Raw genomic sequence first — 14,888 nt, 5'->3', positions numbered from 1 at the left:
CTTGGATCTTGATCAACTGTGCAGAATTCAGATTGTTACAGGGGAAGGAATATTTTACTGCAACATTCTTTCTTTATGATATGAATATTGGCCTGGAGGGAGTGGTGGCGAAATCTGCAGATAGAATCATAGAAAGGTGCAGCACATGAGGCCATTCAGCCCAGTCTGCCGATGCCAGCTTTGAACCTGTCCAATTTGTCTCATTTTCCTGCTATTCACCCATAGATCTTTTTCAAATATTTATCCAACTTCCTTTTGGAAGTTACGATTGAATGGAAGTTACGATTGAATGTGCTTCCAGCACCTTTTCAAACAGTGCAGTCCGGATCATAACAACTGATGTCCGTCATATTGCTTATGGAGCTTTTGCCAATCGCCTTAAATTGTATCCTCTGTTACTGACTTTTCCGCCACTGGAAACAGTTTCTCTTTGTTTACTCTATCCAAACCGTGCATGGTTTGCAACACCTCTTTATCAAATCTCTTCTTAACCTTTGCTCTAAAGAAGTTGCACAGTGGTTAGCACTGTTGTTTCACAGCGCCAGGGTCCCAGGTTCGATTCCCGGGTTGGGTCACTGTCTGTGCGGAGTCTGTACATTCTCCCCGTGTCTGTGAGGGTTTCCTCCGGGTGCTCCAGTTTCTTCCCACAAGTTCCGAAAGACGTGCTTGTTAGGCGAATTGGACATTCTGAGTACTCCCTCCGTGTACCCGAACAGGCGCCGGAGTGTGGCGACTAGGGGATTTTCACAGTAACCTCATTGCAATGTTAATGTAAGCCTACTTTTGACATTAATAAGGATTATTATTACAAAAACAATCGCAATTTCTCAACTCTCTCCATATAAACTGGTGTCATTCATGCCTAGTACTATTCCGTTAAATCTCTTCCATGCCATTCTCAAGGGCTTGACATCTTTCCTGAAGTGTGGTGGCTCATAATTTCCACAATACTCCAACTGGGGTCTAACCAGATGACAAAAAAACAAATAGAATGTACACCTCAGATAATTGATCAAAGGACCAGAGAGAAGGGCGAGTAGAATATTTTTATGCAGTATGATCTGGAATGGATTGCCTGACAGAATGGTGTAAACAGATTTCATAGTAACTTTCAAAAGGAAATTGAATATACACTTGAAAGGGAAAGATTTGCAGGACTATGGGCAAAGAGCAGGGTGGTGGGACTAATCTCTTTCAAAGAGATGATGACCTTCTGTGTTACATCATTGCGTGTTGCATCATTGCGTGATTAGAAATATTTAAAAGGTGGATAATAGACTAGAAAGTGCCTGATGGAACGTAATATCAGTTGGTGTGTGATGGTACATTTTGGTTAAAAAAAACTAATGCTCATAATTATACTCTAAATTGAAGTAACATCACTGATTTAAGGATAAAGGTTCATCATAGATGGTGCTTAATAAGTTTGTAAAGGAAAAGTTAATGGCATTCTAGGTTTTGCCACAAGAGGTATCGATGTAATAGGCCAAGGAATGATGGGACTATATCATATCGTAATGAGAGTATTTAGCACTAAATTAGGCTGCAAAATATCAGATGACTAGAGAAAGGATATTGAGGCCTTAGAGAGAATACAGTTCAAATTCAATAGGATATTTCCTGGTCTCACCAACACACATATTCACATATAAGTGAATAATAATAATAATCGCCTATTGCCACAAGTAGGCTTCAATGAAGTTACTGTGAAAAGCCCCTAGTTGCCACATTCCGGCGCCTGTTCGGGGAGACTGGTACAGGAATTGAACCGCCGCTGCTGGCCTTGTTCTGCATTACAAGCCAGCTGTTTAACCCACTGTGCTATACCAGCCCCGATATATTCTCGCTCTCCTTCTGGCCCAGTTTTGCTCTTTCAGCTATTCAGTATTTTGTTCATATTGTCCTACTTTTTTTTTCACTGTATAATGAAACGTCTATTACACTTATTTATAACAAAAAGACTCTGGTGGTTTAGTTCCTTGCAAGAATTTTAACTCTCTTAACTAACTGAACCATGTAAAACAGATTTAATTCTCTTTGCTAACCTGAGGAATGTTAATGGGAGCACCATAATCTGCATTCACATCTTAGTTAGGAAATGGTAAAGTTGCCATGAATTTTACTTATGCACCTCTTGCGAGTTCATTCTTAATATGTAAACCGAAGCGATTCAATTGTGCAGCGCATCACAACCAAACCAAACTGTTTTCTCTCCTCATCTTCCAGTTGCATGATTTTCCTAGAAATTAACTAGATAAAGGCAGGAACAAGAACCCCATCTCAGCTTTTCCTTGGACCTTCATCGCTTTTTATACGATTGGCTCCAACACAAGTGCTGATCCAATTATTTATTTTCTGTATGGAAATATCCTAATTTTCTAAAACATTTTAAAGATAATGTTTTTAAAAGTTAATCGTAGCATTGCCAAGCATAATATAAAAAGCTGAAGAAAGGACCTAACCTATAATTCTTTAAAAGTCCTGTAGTCTTACCTATGAATTTAAATTTTATTTGCAGAGTTTGATGCACATTGCGAAGGAGCCAAAAGAAACAAGCCAGACTCTTCGTGACCTTAAGCATTCACATGACAAAAGAATGAACCAGCATCTACATCTTGCCACAGAATCTCAAACTTCACATTCATTCCAATCCCAGCAAAAACTGCCTCCGGTTTTGTCACAACTTTCCCTCATTTTCCAGACCTCTCACACAAATGATGAGTCTGGTAAAAAACATCAGAGTGTCATTCAGTCCACAGGACTAACAGTTGGGATGAAACCTGTGCCTTTGGTCCATCAGGGAAGGAAAGAATCTTCTCCAAAACGAATTGGTGCTTTGCCTGAACTTCTAAAGGCAGGGAATATATCTGCTTCTGAAGAACTGGGGTCACCACATGATCTTCGTTTGAAGCAGGCAAGTTAACTTAATAACTTCAGCTATCATAGTTTGAGTGCATAAAACTGAGTGCCAAAATACACAATCAGACAACCACCGACTTTAAAAGGAGTAGGATGAAAATGTGATGAAGAGATATAGTTGATCAGGCCATGCAAAGCTTTAATTTTAAAGCTTGTGATTGTAAATTCAGAGCTTGTTTTAAGTTTTCCTTTTCATTTTGAGTTGTTTTTTTAAGTGTTGTATTTCCACTAACTAATAATTTTCACTTACCATAAAGTAAAACCTTCACACCTATTTTTGAAAGAGCTTAAACCATTACGCCAGAACTAATCGACATAGTTATGTTAGTACTTCCGGTTGGTGTGAGCGATCGCACATTTGGCAGCTCCCACTCGGGGCTGTTTTTTTCGGATCTTTTCCCCGTTCGGAGGGTGGCTGTGTGGCTGAAAAAGGTGTAGGGCTGGCCAGAGAGAAGTCTGACTCCACTGGTGGGACTGGTGGACGGATCCACGGACAAGAAGTGGGTCAAGAAAATGGGAGCAGCTGGAGCAGGAGACAATTGTGCACCACAGCTTAAGATGGCGGAGGGTGCAGTGCCTGCACTGCCTACCCAATAGTCATGATGTGGAGATTCCGGCATTGGACTGGGGTGAATACAGTAAGAAGTCTTACAACACCAGTTTAAAGTCCAACAGGTTTGTTTCAAACACTAGCTTTCGGAGCACTGCTCCTTCCTCAGGTGAATGAAGAGGTATGTTCCAGAAACAAAAGTCAAAGATGCAAGACAATGCTTTGAATCCGAGCATTTGCAGGTGTTAAGTCTTTAGAAGATCCAGAGGTAGATGTAACCCCAGGGTGTGATTTGTCTCAAGCCAGGACAGTTGGTAGGATTTCGGAAGCTCAGGCCAGGTGGTGGGGGATGAATGTAATGCAACATGAATCCAAGGTCCCGGTTGAGGCCATACTCATGTGCGGAACTTGGCAATAAGTTTCTGCTCGGCGATTTTGCGTTGTCGCGCGTCCTGAAGGCCGTCTTGGAGAACTCTTACCCGGAGAGCAGAGGCTGAATGCCCTTGACTGCTGAAGTGTTCCCCGACTGGAAAGGAACATTCCTGTCTGGCGATTGTCGCGCGGTGTCCGTTCATCCGTTGTCACAGCTTCAATGTACCACACTTCGGGACATCCTTTCGGGGCACAATTCACACCTCTTTAACCTGGGGTTACCACTATGTCTGGATCTGTAAAGACTTAATTACCTGCAAATGCTCGCATTCAAAGCATTGTCTTGCACCTTTGACTTTGTCCGTTTATATGTTTCTGGAACATACCTCTTCATTCACCTGAGAAAGGAGCAGTGCTCCGAAAGCTAGTGATTTGAAACAAACCTGTTGGACTTTAACCTGGTGTTGTAAGAATCCTTACTGTACCCAATGGTCGACGGACCAACTGATGGACTTCTTAAATGAGAAGTTCAGCCAGTAGAAGAGAGAGGTCCATAAGGACCTAGCCAAGGCTGTAGACCTGTTGAAGTTGGGAATCGACCGAGTGGAGCAGACGCTGGAGTCCCAGGGCCAGGCCATCCGGAAAATGGAGGTGGTGGTGGGGGAGCATGAGGAGCAGTGGCTTTGTTGACGGCCGAGGTGGGAGTAACCCGAGATACCCAACTAGGGGCTTTTCACAGTAACTTCATTGCAGTGTTAATGCAAGCCTATATGTGACAATAAAGATTATTATTATGTATCGAGGCGATGAGGGGGTGAGTGCACCTTTTAAATTAATGGAGTTTTTGTTTCTCTTTTGTTTTCTTATTTTTGCACTGTTGGTTGTGAGATGAGCGAGTAGGGAGGAGGGGAATCAGTGGAAGGTAGGAGGCTGTGGTGCCTTGGGCAGGGGCTGCCAGGCTAGTTAACGGGAGCACTGTGGGGGGTGAACAGGTGGTTAGCATAGCAGAGGGGGATGGGGTTGTTGTTTTGTTTAGGAGAAAGGAAGGGGGGGGGGGGGTGCTACTGATGCAGTCCATGAAGATGACTGTGCTCCCGAGGTTTTTGTTTGTATTACAGGACCTACCGATTTTCAAGAAGGTTAACTCGTTGATATCAGGATTTCTGTTGGCAGGGAAGGCCCCTCAAGTAAAGGAGGCGCTGTTGGAGCGGAGCGGGGTGGTGGGGGGGGGGGGGGGGGGGGGGGGTGGCTGTTAGCTGGTTAGCCTTTAATGAATTTAATGAATTATGATTGGGCTGCAAATATAGCCATGGCAAGGAAGTGGTAGTGGGGAGGGGATGGAAGCAGCCTTGTGTAATGGCACTAGCTTGGGAGCACTGTTGACAGCGCCTCTGCTATTCTCGCTGGCCAGGTCTTCCGCAAGTCCGGTAAGAGGGGGCCCTGAAGGTGTGGGGACAGTAGCGACAGCACTCGAGGCTTGAAGGGGAATCACGGGTTTTCTCTGGAGGGATTGGATGGGAGGTTTTGTGGTTGGCTGCGGGCGGGAATCGAGCAGTTTGTGGATTTATTCGTGGGGGCAGCTTCTTGAGCTTGGAAGGACTGGCAGAGGAGTATGAGTTGCCCAGCGGAAATGGGTTCCGATACTTATAGGTGCGGAACTACAGGTGAGAAAACAGGTGCCGTCCTTTCCTGATCTGCCGTTCCCGGGTTGCAGGACAAGATGCTGTCGAGAACAGAGGTTGGAGAGGCTTGGTGCCAGCGATATATAAGGAATTGATGGACTGGGAGTGTGCCCCGATAGGAGTAGTTAAGCGAAAGTGGGAGGAGGAGCTGAGGGGGGCGGGGGGGGGGGGGGGTGAGCTGAAGGCTAGGCTATGAGAGAAAGCTTTGAGGAGGGTGAATGGGTCCTCTTTGTGTGCCAGGCTGAGTCTCATTCAATTTAAGGTAGTCCACAGGGCACATTAGACGGTGGCTAGAATTGGTAGGTTCTTTGAGGGGGTGGAGGATAGGTGTGGGCGGTGTTCAGAGGGGCGCTTGAATCATGTTCACGTGTTTTGGGCCTGCCCAAAGTTGGAGGGAATTTGGCGGGAGTTCGCTGATGTGATGTCGGACGTTCTGAGGTTGAAGGTGGTTTCGAGTCGTGAATTGGCAGTGTTTGGAGTGTCGGAAGTCCAGGGGGTGAGGGAGGACGGCGTTCTGGCCTTTTGCTTCTCTGGTAGCCCGGAGATGGATCCTGTTGGGGTGGAGTGACTCGGAGCCTCTGAAACCAAGGGTATGGGTGAGCGACCTTGCGGATTTCCTCAGGTTGGAGAATATTAAATTCGCCTTAAGAGGGTCAATGGAAGGTTTCGTCCAGAGATGGAAACCCTTTATTGACTTCTTCCAGGACAGTTAAATCAGCAGGGAGGGAGGAGAGGGTTTAGGGTTAACATGCAAAAGTGGAGGCAGAGAAGGTACGGAGGGCGGGCTGCGGTTGTTGGTTACTCATCGAGTTATGGTGTGATCTCCTGTTTGTTATCTTTTTGATCTTGGTTGTGGTTGTGTTTGATTATTTATAACTGTCTTAATAAAAATATTTTAAAAAAACAGAATTTTGTTAGTTTACCTTACAAAGAGGAGACTCTAAAATGTTTTTGTTAACATAAGCAGCCGACTCTGTCTTTCTTCCCTCCCACACAGTCTGGAGCGCCTGTTAAAGACCATCTTTATTATTCAGACATACTGCTAACCAATCTTGTAGCACTTTAGATAAATTTGCACTGTCTGATATTTTCTTTAATACATATTGTCTACCTGGTGATTTGCATTATCAGACTGTGAACAGTCATTTGAACTATTGAAGACATGTGTAAATATATTATTTTAGTAGCAATGAACATTAATCTTTTTTTTTTAATAAACAATTTTATTGAGGTAGTTTTTGGCTTTATAAACAGTTACAGACATCATCAGAAAGGAAGCAAAAAAGGCAAAAATGTGCAAACATCCACATACTTTCAATACTTCCATCGTAACATGTTGCACAAGCCCGCTCCCCTCCCACCGGTACTACCCGCCATATTTTCCCTCCTACTCTACTCTACCCCCACCCCCCTGCTGACGCTCACTCTCCCGCAAAGAAGTCAATAAATGGTTGCCACCTCCAGGTGAACCCCTGCACAGATCCCCTCAAGGCGAACTTAATTTTTTCCATCCCCAGGAAACTCGACATGTCCGCAAGCCACCACTCAGTCTTCGGGGGCTTCGAGTCCCTCCACGCCAATAATATTCGTCGCCGGGCTATCAGGGAAGCAAAGGCCAACACATCGGCCTCTTTCTCCCCCTGGACGCCCGGGTCTTCCGAAACCCCAAAAATTGCCACCCCTGGACTCATCACCACCCTTGTTTTTAGCACCTGGGACATGACCCCCGCAAATCCCTCCCAGTACCCCCTCAGCTCAGGGCATGCCCAGAACATGTGAACTGGTTCGCTGGTCCTCCCGCGCACCTAGCGCATTTGTCCTCTATCCCGAAAAATTTGCTCATCCGAGCCACCGTCACATGGGCCCGGTGAACGACCTTAAATTGGATCAGCCCGAGCCTAGCACATGTCGCGGTCGAGTTTACCCTACTCAGGGCCTCTGCCCACAGCCCATCCTCCATTTCCCCGCCTATCTCCTTCTCCCATTTAAGTTTCAGTTCCTCTGTCTGGAACCCTTCCTCCCTCATGAGCACCTTATAAATACCCGAGACTCTACCCTCCCCTTCGTCCCTCCCAGAGACTATTCTGTCTAGGATCCCCATTGGCGGGAGGTGCGGGAAAGATGGGACCTGTCTACGAACAAAGTCCCGCAACTGTAGGTATCTAAAATCATTTCCCCTTACCAACCCAAATTTCTCCTCCAAGCTCCTCAAACTCGCGAAGCTCCCTTCCAGGAACATATCATCCACCCTTCCCGCCCCTGCTCGCCGCCATACTCGGAACCCCCCATCCATTCTACCGGGGGCAAACCGATGGTTGTCGCAGATTGGCGCCCAGACAGACGCCCCCATCTCCCCCACATGCCTCCTCCACTGGCCCCATATCCGCAGGGTCGCCACCACTACCGGGCTGGTGGTGTACTTGGCTGGCGGCAGCGGTAGAGGAGCCGTGACCAGGGCTTCCAAACTGGAGCCCCTGCACGAAGCCGCCTCCACCCGCTCCCAAATAGACCCCGTACCCACCATCCACTTCCTTATCATAGCGATGTTGGCCGCCCAGTAATAATTGACCAGACTCGGCAAAGCCAGCCCTCCCTCGCTGCGGTTCCTCTCCAACATCGCCTTCTTCACCCGCGGAGACTTTCCCGCCCAGACAAAGCTCATGATCAGCCCGTTAACTCTTTTGAAGAAGGACTGTGGGATAAAGATCGGGAGGCACTGAAAAATAAACAAAAATCGAGGGAGGATTGTCATCTTTACAGTCTGCACCCTCCCTGCCAGCGACAGCGGGAGTGCATCCCATCTCCGAAACTCTCCCTTCATTTGCTCCACCACCCTGGCCAAATTTAACTTATGCAGCCTGCCCCAGTCTCGTGCCACCTGGATTCCCAAATACCGGAAATTTTCCTCAACTAGCCTAAACGGTAGCCCTCTCAATCTGTTCTCCTGGCCCCTTGCCTGGACCACAAACATTTCACTCTTGACCGTATTTAATTTGTATCCTGAGAACTGGCCGAACTCCCTCAGCATTCCCAGTATAGTTCCCATCCCGGCCACTGGGTCCGACACGTACAGGAGCAGGTCGTCTGCATAAAGAGAAACCCTGTGTTCAACCCCGCCCCTCACCATCCCCTTCCAACCCTCTGCGGCTCTCAGCGCAATCGCCAGCGGCTCTATGGCCAGCGCAAACAGCAGCGGGGAGAGCGGGCAGTCCTGCCTGGTCCCTCGGTACAACCTAAAGTACTCCGACACTTCTCTGTTGGTCCTGACGCTGGCCCTCGGGGCCTGATATAATAATTTGATCCAATCCACCAATCCCTCCCCGAACCCAAACCGTCCGAGCACCTCCCATAGATAGTCCCACTCCACCCGGTCAAAGGCCTTCTCGGCGTCTATTGCCACCACTACCTCCACCTCTCTACCCGCCGGGGGCATCATTATCACATTGAGCAATCTCCTCAGATTGGCCGCCAGCTGCCTACCTTTCACGAACCCCGTTTGATCCTCCCCAATCACCTCCGGTACACAGTCCTCCATTCTACCCGCCAGTACCTTTGCCAGGAGCTTGGCGTCTACATTAATCAGGGAGATTGGCCTGTAGGACCCGCACACCTCCGGGTCTTTACCCCGCTTCAATATCAGAGATATGGTGGCTTGTGACATTGTCGGCGGCAGGGTCCCTCTGTCCCTTGCCTCATTGAAAACCCTCGCCAAGACCGGGCCCACCAGCCCAGAGAACTTCCTATAAAACTCTACTGGGTATCCATCCGGCCCCGGGGACTTCCCCGACTGCATGGCCTTTAGGCCCCCCAATACCTCCTCTACTCTAATCGGGGCCCCCAGCTCTTCCACTCGCCCCCCCCCCCCCCCCCCCCCCCCCCCCAACTGTTGGGAATGTTAACCCGTCCAGAAACCTTTTCATCCCCTCTGGTTCTTCCGGCGGCTCCGAAGTATACACCTTACAATAGAAGTCCCGGAATACCCTATTCAATTCTGCCGGATCCTCCACTTTGCGCCCCCCCTCGTCCCTCACTCTACCTATTTCCCTGGCCGCCTCCCTCCTCCTGAGTTGCTGCGCTAACAGTCTGCTAGCCTTTTCCCCATACTCGTACACCACTCCCCTCGCCTTCCTAAGCTGTTCCACGGCCCTGCTCGTGGATAGTGCCCCCAGTTCCGCCTGTAGCCTCTGCCTCTCCCTGAGTAAAACCTCCCCCGGGGACTCCGCGTGCTCTTCATCTATCCGACCCATTTCCCTGACCAATCTATCCATCTCTGCCCGGTCTGCCTTGGCTCTGTGGGCCCCAATTGAAATCAGCTCCCCCCGCACTACTGCCTTTAGCGCCTCCCACATAGTCGCCGCTGAGACCTCCCCAGTGTCATTCACCTGTAGGTAATTTTTTATACATTTCCGAAGCCTCTCGCAGATCCCCTCCTCCAACAGCAGTCCCACATCTAGCCTCCATTGTGGGCGTTGATAACTCGCTCCCCCGAACTGCAGGTCCACCCAATGCGGGGCATAGTCTGAAATGGTAATTGCTGAGTATTACGTGTTCTTTACCTCCCCCATACAGTCCCTGCTTATTACAAAGAAATCTATCCTGGAATATACTTTATGGACGTGCGAGTAAAACGAGTAGCTCCTTCCTGTTGGCTGTCCCTCTCTCCAGGGGTCCACTGCCCCCATTTGCTCCATAAACCCTTTCAGCTCCCTTGCCATTGCTGAGAGTCTACCCGTTCTGGGACACGACCGATCCAAAGTCGGGTCAAGGACCATGTTAAAGTCCCCTCCCATTATTAGCCTGCGAGAATCCAAGTCCGGGATCTTCTCCAGCACTCTTTTAATGAAGTCCACGTCATCCCAGTTCGGGGCATATATATTCACCAGCACCACTCTTCTCCCCTCCAGTCTGCCCCGTACCATCAGGTATCTGCCCCCCCTGTCTGCGGATATGCCCTCTGCCTCAAATTGCACGCGCTTGTTGATCATGATTGCCACCCCTCTGGACTTCGAGTCCAAGTCCGAGTGGAAGACCTGGCTAATCCAGCCCTTCCTTAGCCTGGTCTGGTCTGACACTTTCAGATGTGTCTCCTGCAACATAATTACGTCCGCCCTCAGGGCCCGCAAGTGCGCGAACACCCGCGCCCTCTTAACCGGCCCATTCAGTCCCTTGACGTTCCAGGTGATCAGCCTGGTCGGGGGGCACCCCCCCCCCCCCCCCCCCCCCCCCCCCCCCCCCCCCACCCCGCCGGTCAGCCAAAGCCTTTCTCGGGCTGGCCCCTGACCCGTGCGTCGCGCCATTCCTGGCCCGCCCTTTGGCTGCCTCCACCCTCGACTTCCTTTCCAGTGCCTATTTCAAGTCCCTCTCCCGTCAGCAGAACAACCCCCCCCCTCCCCTAACCCCATCCCCTGATACCCCCACCCCTGCCATCTACTGGCTGTAACTTCCCCCCCCATCTGACTTCCTTGACTAGCCAATCTGCTAGCCCGGTGACTCATCACTCCGGCGCCTTCCTGTCCCATTCCCCTTGTTTCCCCGTCCTCCTCCCCATCCACTGGGGCAAGCCGGCTCCAGTATCTTCCGCGAGCTGCACAAAAAGCCCAAACAGGAAAAAAAAAAGAAAAAACCACAGAAAAAAGAGAAAAAGCACATAAATGTCCATGAACAAAGGAAAGAGTCTCAAATGTTCCGCTTGGCCCCTTTGGCCCAGCAAACCGTTGAGCAGCAGTCCAGGCACATTCGGCATTCCTTCCCACAGAAATCCTCGGGCCCTAACTCGCGTCCTTGGGGCCTCCTTTCGGGACCAGCCCCAAGTCCCTCACAAAATCCATCGCTTCTTCGGGCTCGGAGAAGTAGTGGTGTTGACCCTGGTGCGTGACCCATAGCCGAGCTGGGAACAGCAGACCAAACTTCACGTGCTTCTTGAACAGCACCTCCTTGACATTCTTAAAGGCTGCTCTCCGCCGAGCCACCTCCTGGCTTAGATCCTGATAAATGCGGAGAACACTGTTGTTCCACGTGCTGCTCCTGGCGCTCTTTGCCCACTGCAGCACCCGCTCTTTGTCCACGAACCTGTGGAACCTAATCACCATCGGGCGGAGGGGGGTCCGCCCAGCCGCCCCTGCCTTGCCTGCACTCTGTGTGCCCCCTCCAGCTCCAGCGGTCGCGGAAAGGCTTCGGCCCCCATCAGCTGCTTCAGCAGGTCTGCTACAAACGCTGCAGCATCAGCTCCCTCCGCCCCCTCCGGGAGGCCGACCATCCTCAGATTGTTCCTGCGGACTCTATTCTCCAGCTCCTCCACTCTGTCCAGCAGTCTTCTCTGCCGCTCTTTCAGGCCGTCCACTTCTAGCGCTGCAACTGTTTGCGCATCCGCCTGCTCCTCCACCGCCTCTCCCAGCTCCTTAACTTTAACATCCTGGGCGTCCAGCCTCTGGTTCAGCTGATCCACCGCTTTCTGGATTGGGCCCAAGCTGTCCCGCTTCAGCGCTTCAAAACTGGACTTCATTACCTGGAGCATGTTATCCAGCGCCAGCTGGATTGCTGAGTCCGGGGTCCGTGTGTCCGCCATCTTAGGTCCCAGGTAATTTTCTTCAGGTCCTTGTCTCTGTCCCTTTTTCTCCTTCTTCTTCTGCCTTCTGGAATCCCGCTGTTCCATGTGCCGCAGCCCGCTCCTCAGCGCCTTCGCTGCTGCTTTCCTTTGCCCAGCTCCTTAAATTTTTCCCCTCCTGGGCATCTGAAGTGGGTCCAAGCTGTCCCTCCTCAGCAACTCCAAACTTTTTTTTCTCTTTGTCCTGGAGGAAGGAAGGTCCGTGGGTCCGCCATCTTACCCTTCAGGTCAGCTTCCTCCTTGCCTCTGTCTCTCTCTCTTTCTTCCTCACCTGCTGGCCTCCCACACTTCCATTTGCTGCAGCTCGCTCTCCTCTTCTTTCACGGCAGCTTTTCTGCCGCCCCCGTGGTCCCGTTATCGCGGGGAATCAGCTGTTCCGCCCGGCCGGAGTGAGAGCCCACCGAATGTGCGGCTCACTCGGACATCGCCGCCACCGGAAGTCCGAACATTAATCTTTTGACCCACTATTGAGTTGTATAGTTTAGACTCCTGCCTTGGCTTTACATTTGTTTTCAAAATCTGACCTTAGTGCAACTCCAATCTTTATAAAATGTACAGCTATGCTTCTACACAGGCTCCTAGTGAAAATTTGTTTGGGCTAATTTTACAAATACTTAACTATCGGTCCTTCTGGAGTGTCAAGGCCTTGCCTGCAGGACATATAGAGCAATCACACCTGTGAACTCCAGTGTGTGGGTTCATTGTTGGCAATGTTCTCCACCAGTAGCATGCTTTCATAAAAATAGCATTATAGTTTCTATTTTGACATTATTACAAATGCACTAGATAATATTAAAGTGAAGTGAAACCAGAAAGAGAATACTCGCTAAAATGACAAGCAAATAAAATTCAACATTGTTGTCATAAATGTGTGTATATTGTTTTTGGCTTGCATTGTTTTTATTCTGTTGGATATGTTGCTGCTGCTTGTCAATTCACTTTTCCATTCGATTTACAGGAACTATTCAAGCAGTCATTTCCAGCACAATTAAAGAAACAGCAAGAACAGTACAAGGCCCAGAAGAAGGCAGCAGCAGGTGGTAACAAGAGTTTCCAGACCCCATTGTCTAGTCCAAAATCTGCTGCTAGTTCACCAGCACACCAGAAGCTGCCTCCGATTGATGGTAACCAGTCTCACCCCTTGATAATAAGTGCACTTGTAGCACAGCAGCAACCTAATGGCGTAATTCAGAGTGTCATTCAGGAAGCCCCTTTGGCACTTACGACCAAATCTAGAATCCAAATTAAGAATACTGACAAAGTAGTTACAAACTCTGGTCGCACTACATCTATTTCACCACTTCCCCTGGGTTCTAATTTGAAGAATCATTCCAGCAATCATGTGACACCAGTTCGACATTCTACCTCTCCTGTATTATCCCAGAGTTCACCAAAAGACAAATCAATGAGTGTTAAGATCACTGCACCTATCCAGCAGCAACATCAGCACCATTCTGCCCACTCTTTGGCTGCTCATTTTAGAGGGGATGACTCTGATGTTCCAAGTAGCAAAGATTCTAATGAGTCCAATGAAGAGGAAGATGATGACGACGACGATGAAGATGATGATGATGATGATGATGACGACGACGACGACGACGATGACGATGATGATGAGGAAGATTCTGATAGTCAATCAGGTTGGATTTTATATGAATGCATTTTATTCATATTGGATTTTGAATAAAGGTTTTCTAAATGATGTAGAAGTTGAAGTTCATGTTAGGCAATAGAGCAAAACAGATGGTAACAAATCCTGTTTTGTACTTTGTCCTACCTTCCTTTCTATTGAAATTAGTGGAAGGAAAGTCAGATGGCGTATAAAGAATTTGCTGATTTGTACTCACCTGTTTCATACTATTGTCCAAGACAACCTTTGCTTAAAAATTCCCCGCATACAAATTATGTTCTATTTGTAACAGCACATATTTCAATTTTGTTTTTTTAGGGGCAATTTAACACAGCCAATCCACCTACCCTGCACATCTTTTTGGTTGTGGGGGTGAGACCCACACAGACACGGGGAGAATGTGCAATCTCCATACGGACAGTGACCCGGGATCAAACCCGGGTCCTCAGATCTGTGAGGCAGCAGTGCTAACCACTGTGCCACCGTGCCGCACGATATCTCAATCTTATAACAATTTTATAACTGTAGATCCTATTACAGACCACTTAAATTCTCTCCATCCAATGCTTACTGCTGACTGTAAATTTATTTTATCAAATCACGCCAATGTCTTGATTGCTATAATTTATTTCCATAAAAACTAGGAAGCCAATTGAATATTGTGCAAAGTACCTGAAAACAATAATAAAAATATCGCTGCCGCACTATTTTGTTACTATGATATCCAACGTTGAGTTGGCTGTGGAGACTTTTACATTGTGGAAGTGACATATAAAATGCCATTTTTGTTTTGTTTCCCCATCACCAGAAGGTAAAACATTATATATATGTAAGTTGTACATTTCTAGGATTTTAAGCTGGTGGCAGAGATAGAGGGTTCCATGCAAAGATGAATTTATAAGTCTGAAGAGAAAAGTCAAGGCTGTAAGGAAGTGAAGCTATTTGGCTAAAATCAAGCATATTGTGGCAGGAATTCAATTGGATTAGATTTGTTTATTGTTACGTGTACCGAGGTACAGTGAGAAATATTGTTCTGCATGTGGCTCAGACAGATCATTCTGTACATAAATAATAGGGCAAACATAAAATGCACAATATAAATACATAGACACCGGCATCGGATGAAGCCTA

The 14,888-nt window shown here is 48.3% G+C and overlaps 1 protein-coding gene across 16 annotated transcripts in view; it reads left to right on the top strand.

The window, feature by feature from the left end:
* Positions 1 to 14,888, top strand: part of baz2ba (bromodomain adjacent to zinc finger domain, 2Ba) — a 563,986-nt gene that overhangs the window by 300,104 nt on the left and 248,994 nt on the right. For 15 of the 16 annotated variants that reach the window (XM_038789612.1, XM_038789617.1, XM_038789613.1 and 12 more), the window contains 2 exons: positions 2,519 to 2,914; positions 13,086 to 13,767. In XM_038789612.1, coding sequence (XP_038645540.1) covers positions 2,519 to 2,914; positions 13,086 to 13,767 — 1,078 coding nt within the window. The remainder of the gene's footprint in view (positions 1 to 2,518; positions 2,915 to 13,085; positions 13,768 to 14,888) is intronic. The other variant, XM_038789624.1, reaches the window with a different exon arrangement.

This window comes from Scyliorhinus canicula, chromosome 2 (assembly GCF_902713615.1).
Source record: "Scyliorhinus canicula chromosome 2, sScyCan1.1, whole genome shotgun sequence".
NCBI classification, from domain to species: domain Eukaryota; kingdom Metazoa; phylum Chordata; class Chondrichthyes; order Carcharhiniformes; family Scyliorhinidae; genus Scyliorhinus; species Scyliorhinus canicula.
The sequence above is the reverse complement of the archived record's forward strand: the minus strand, read 5'-3'. Positions and strand labels throughout refer to the sequence as shown.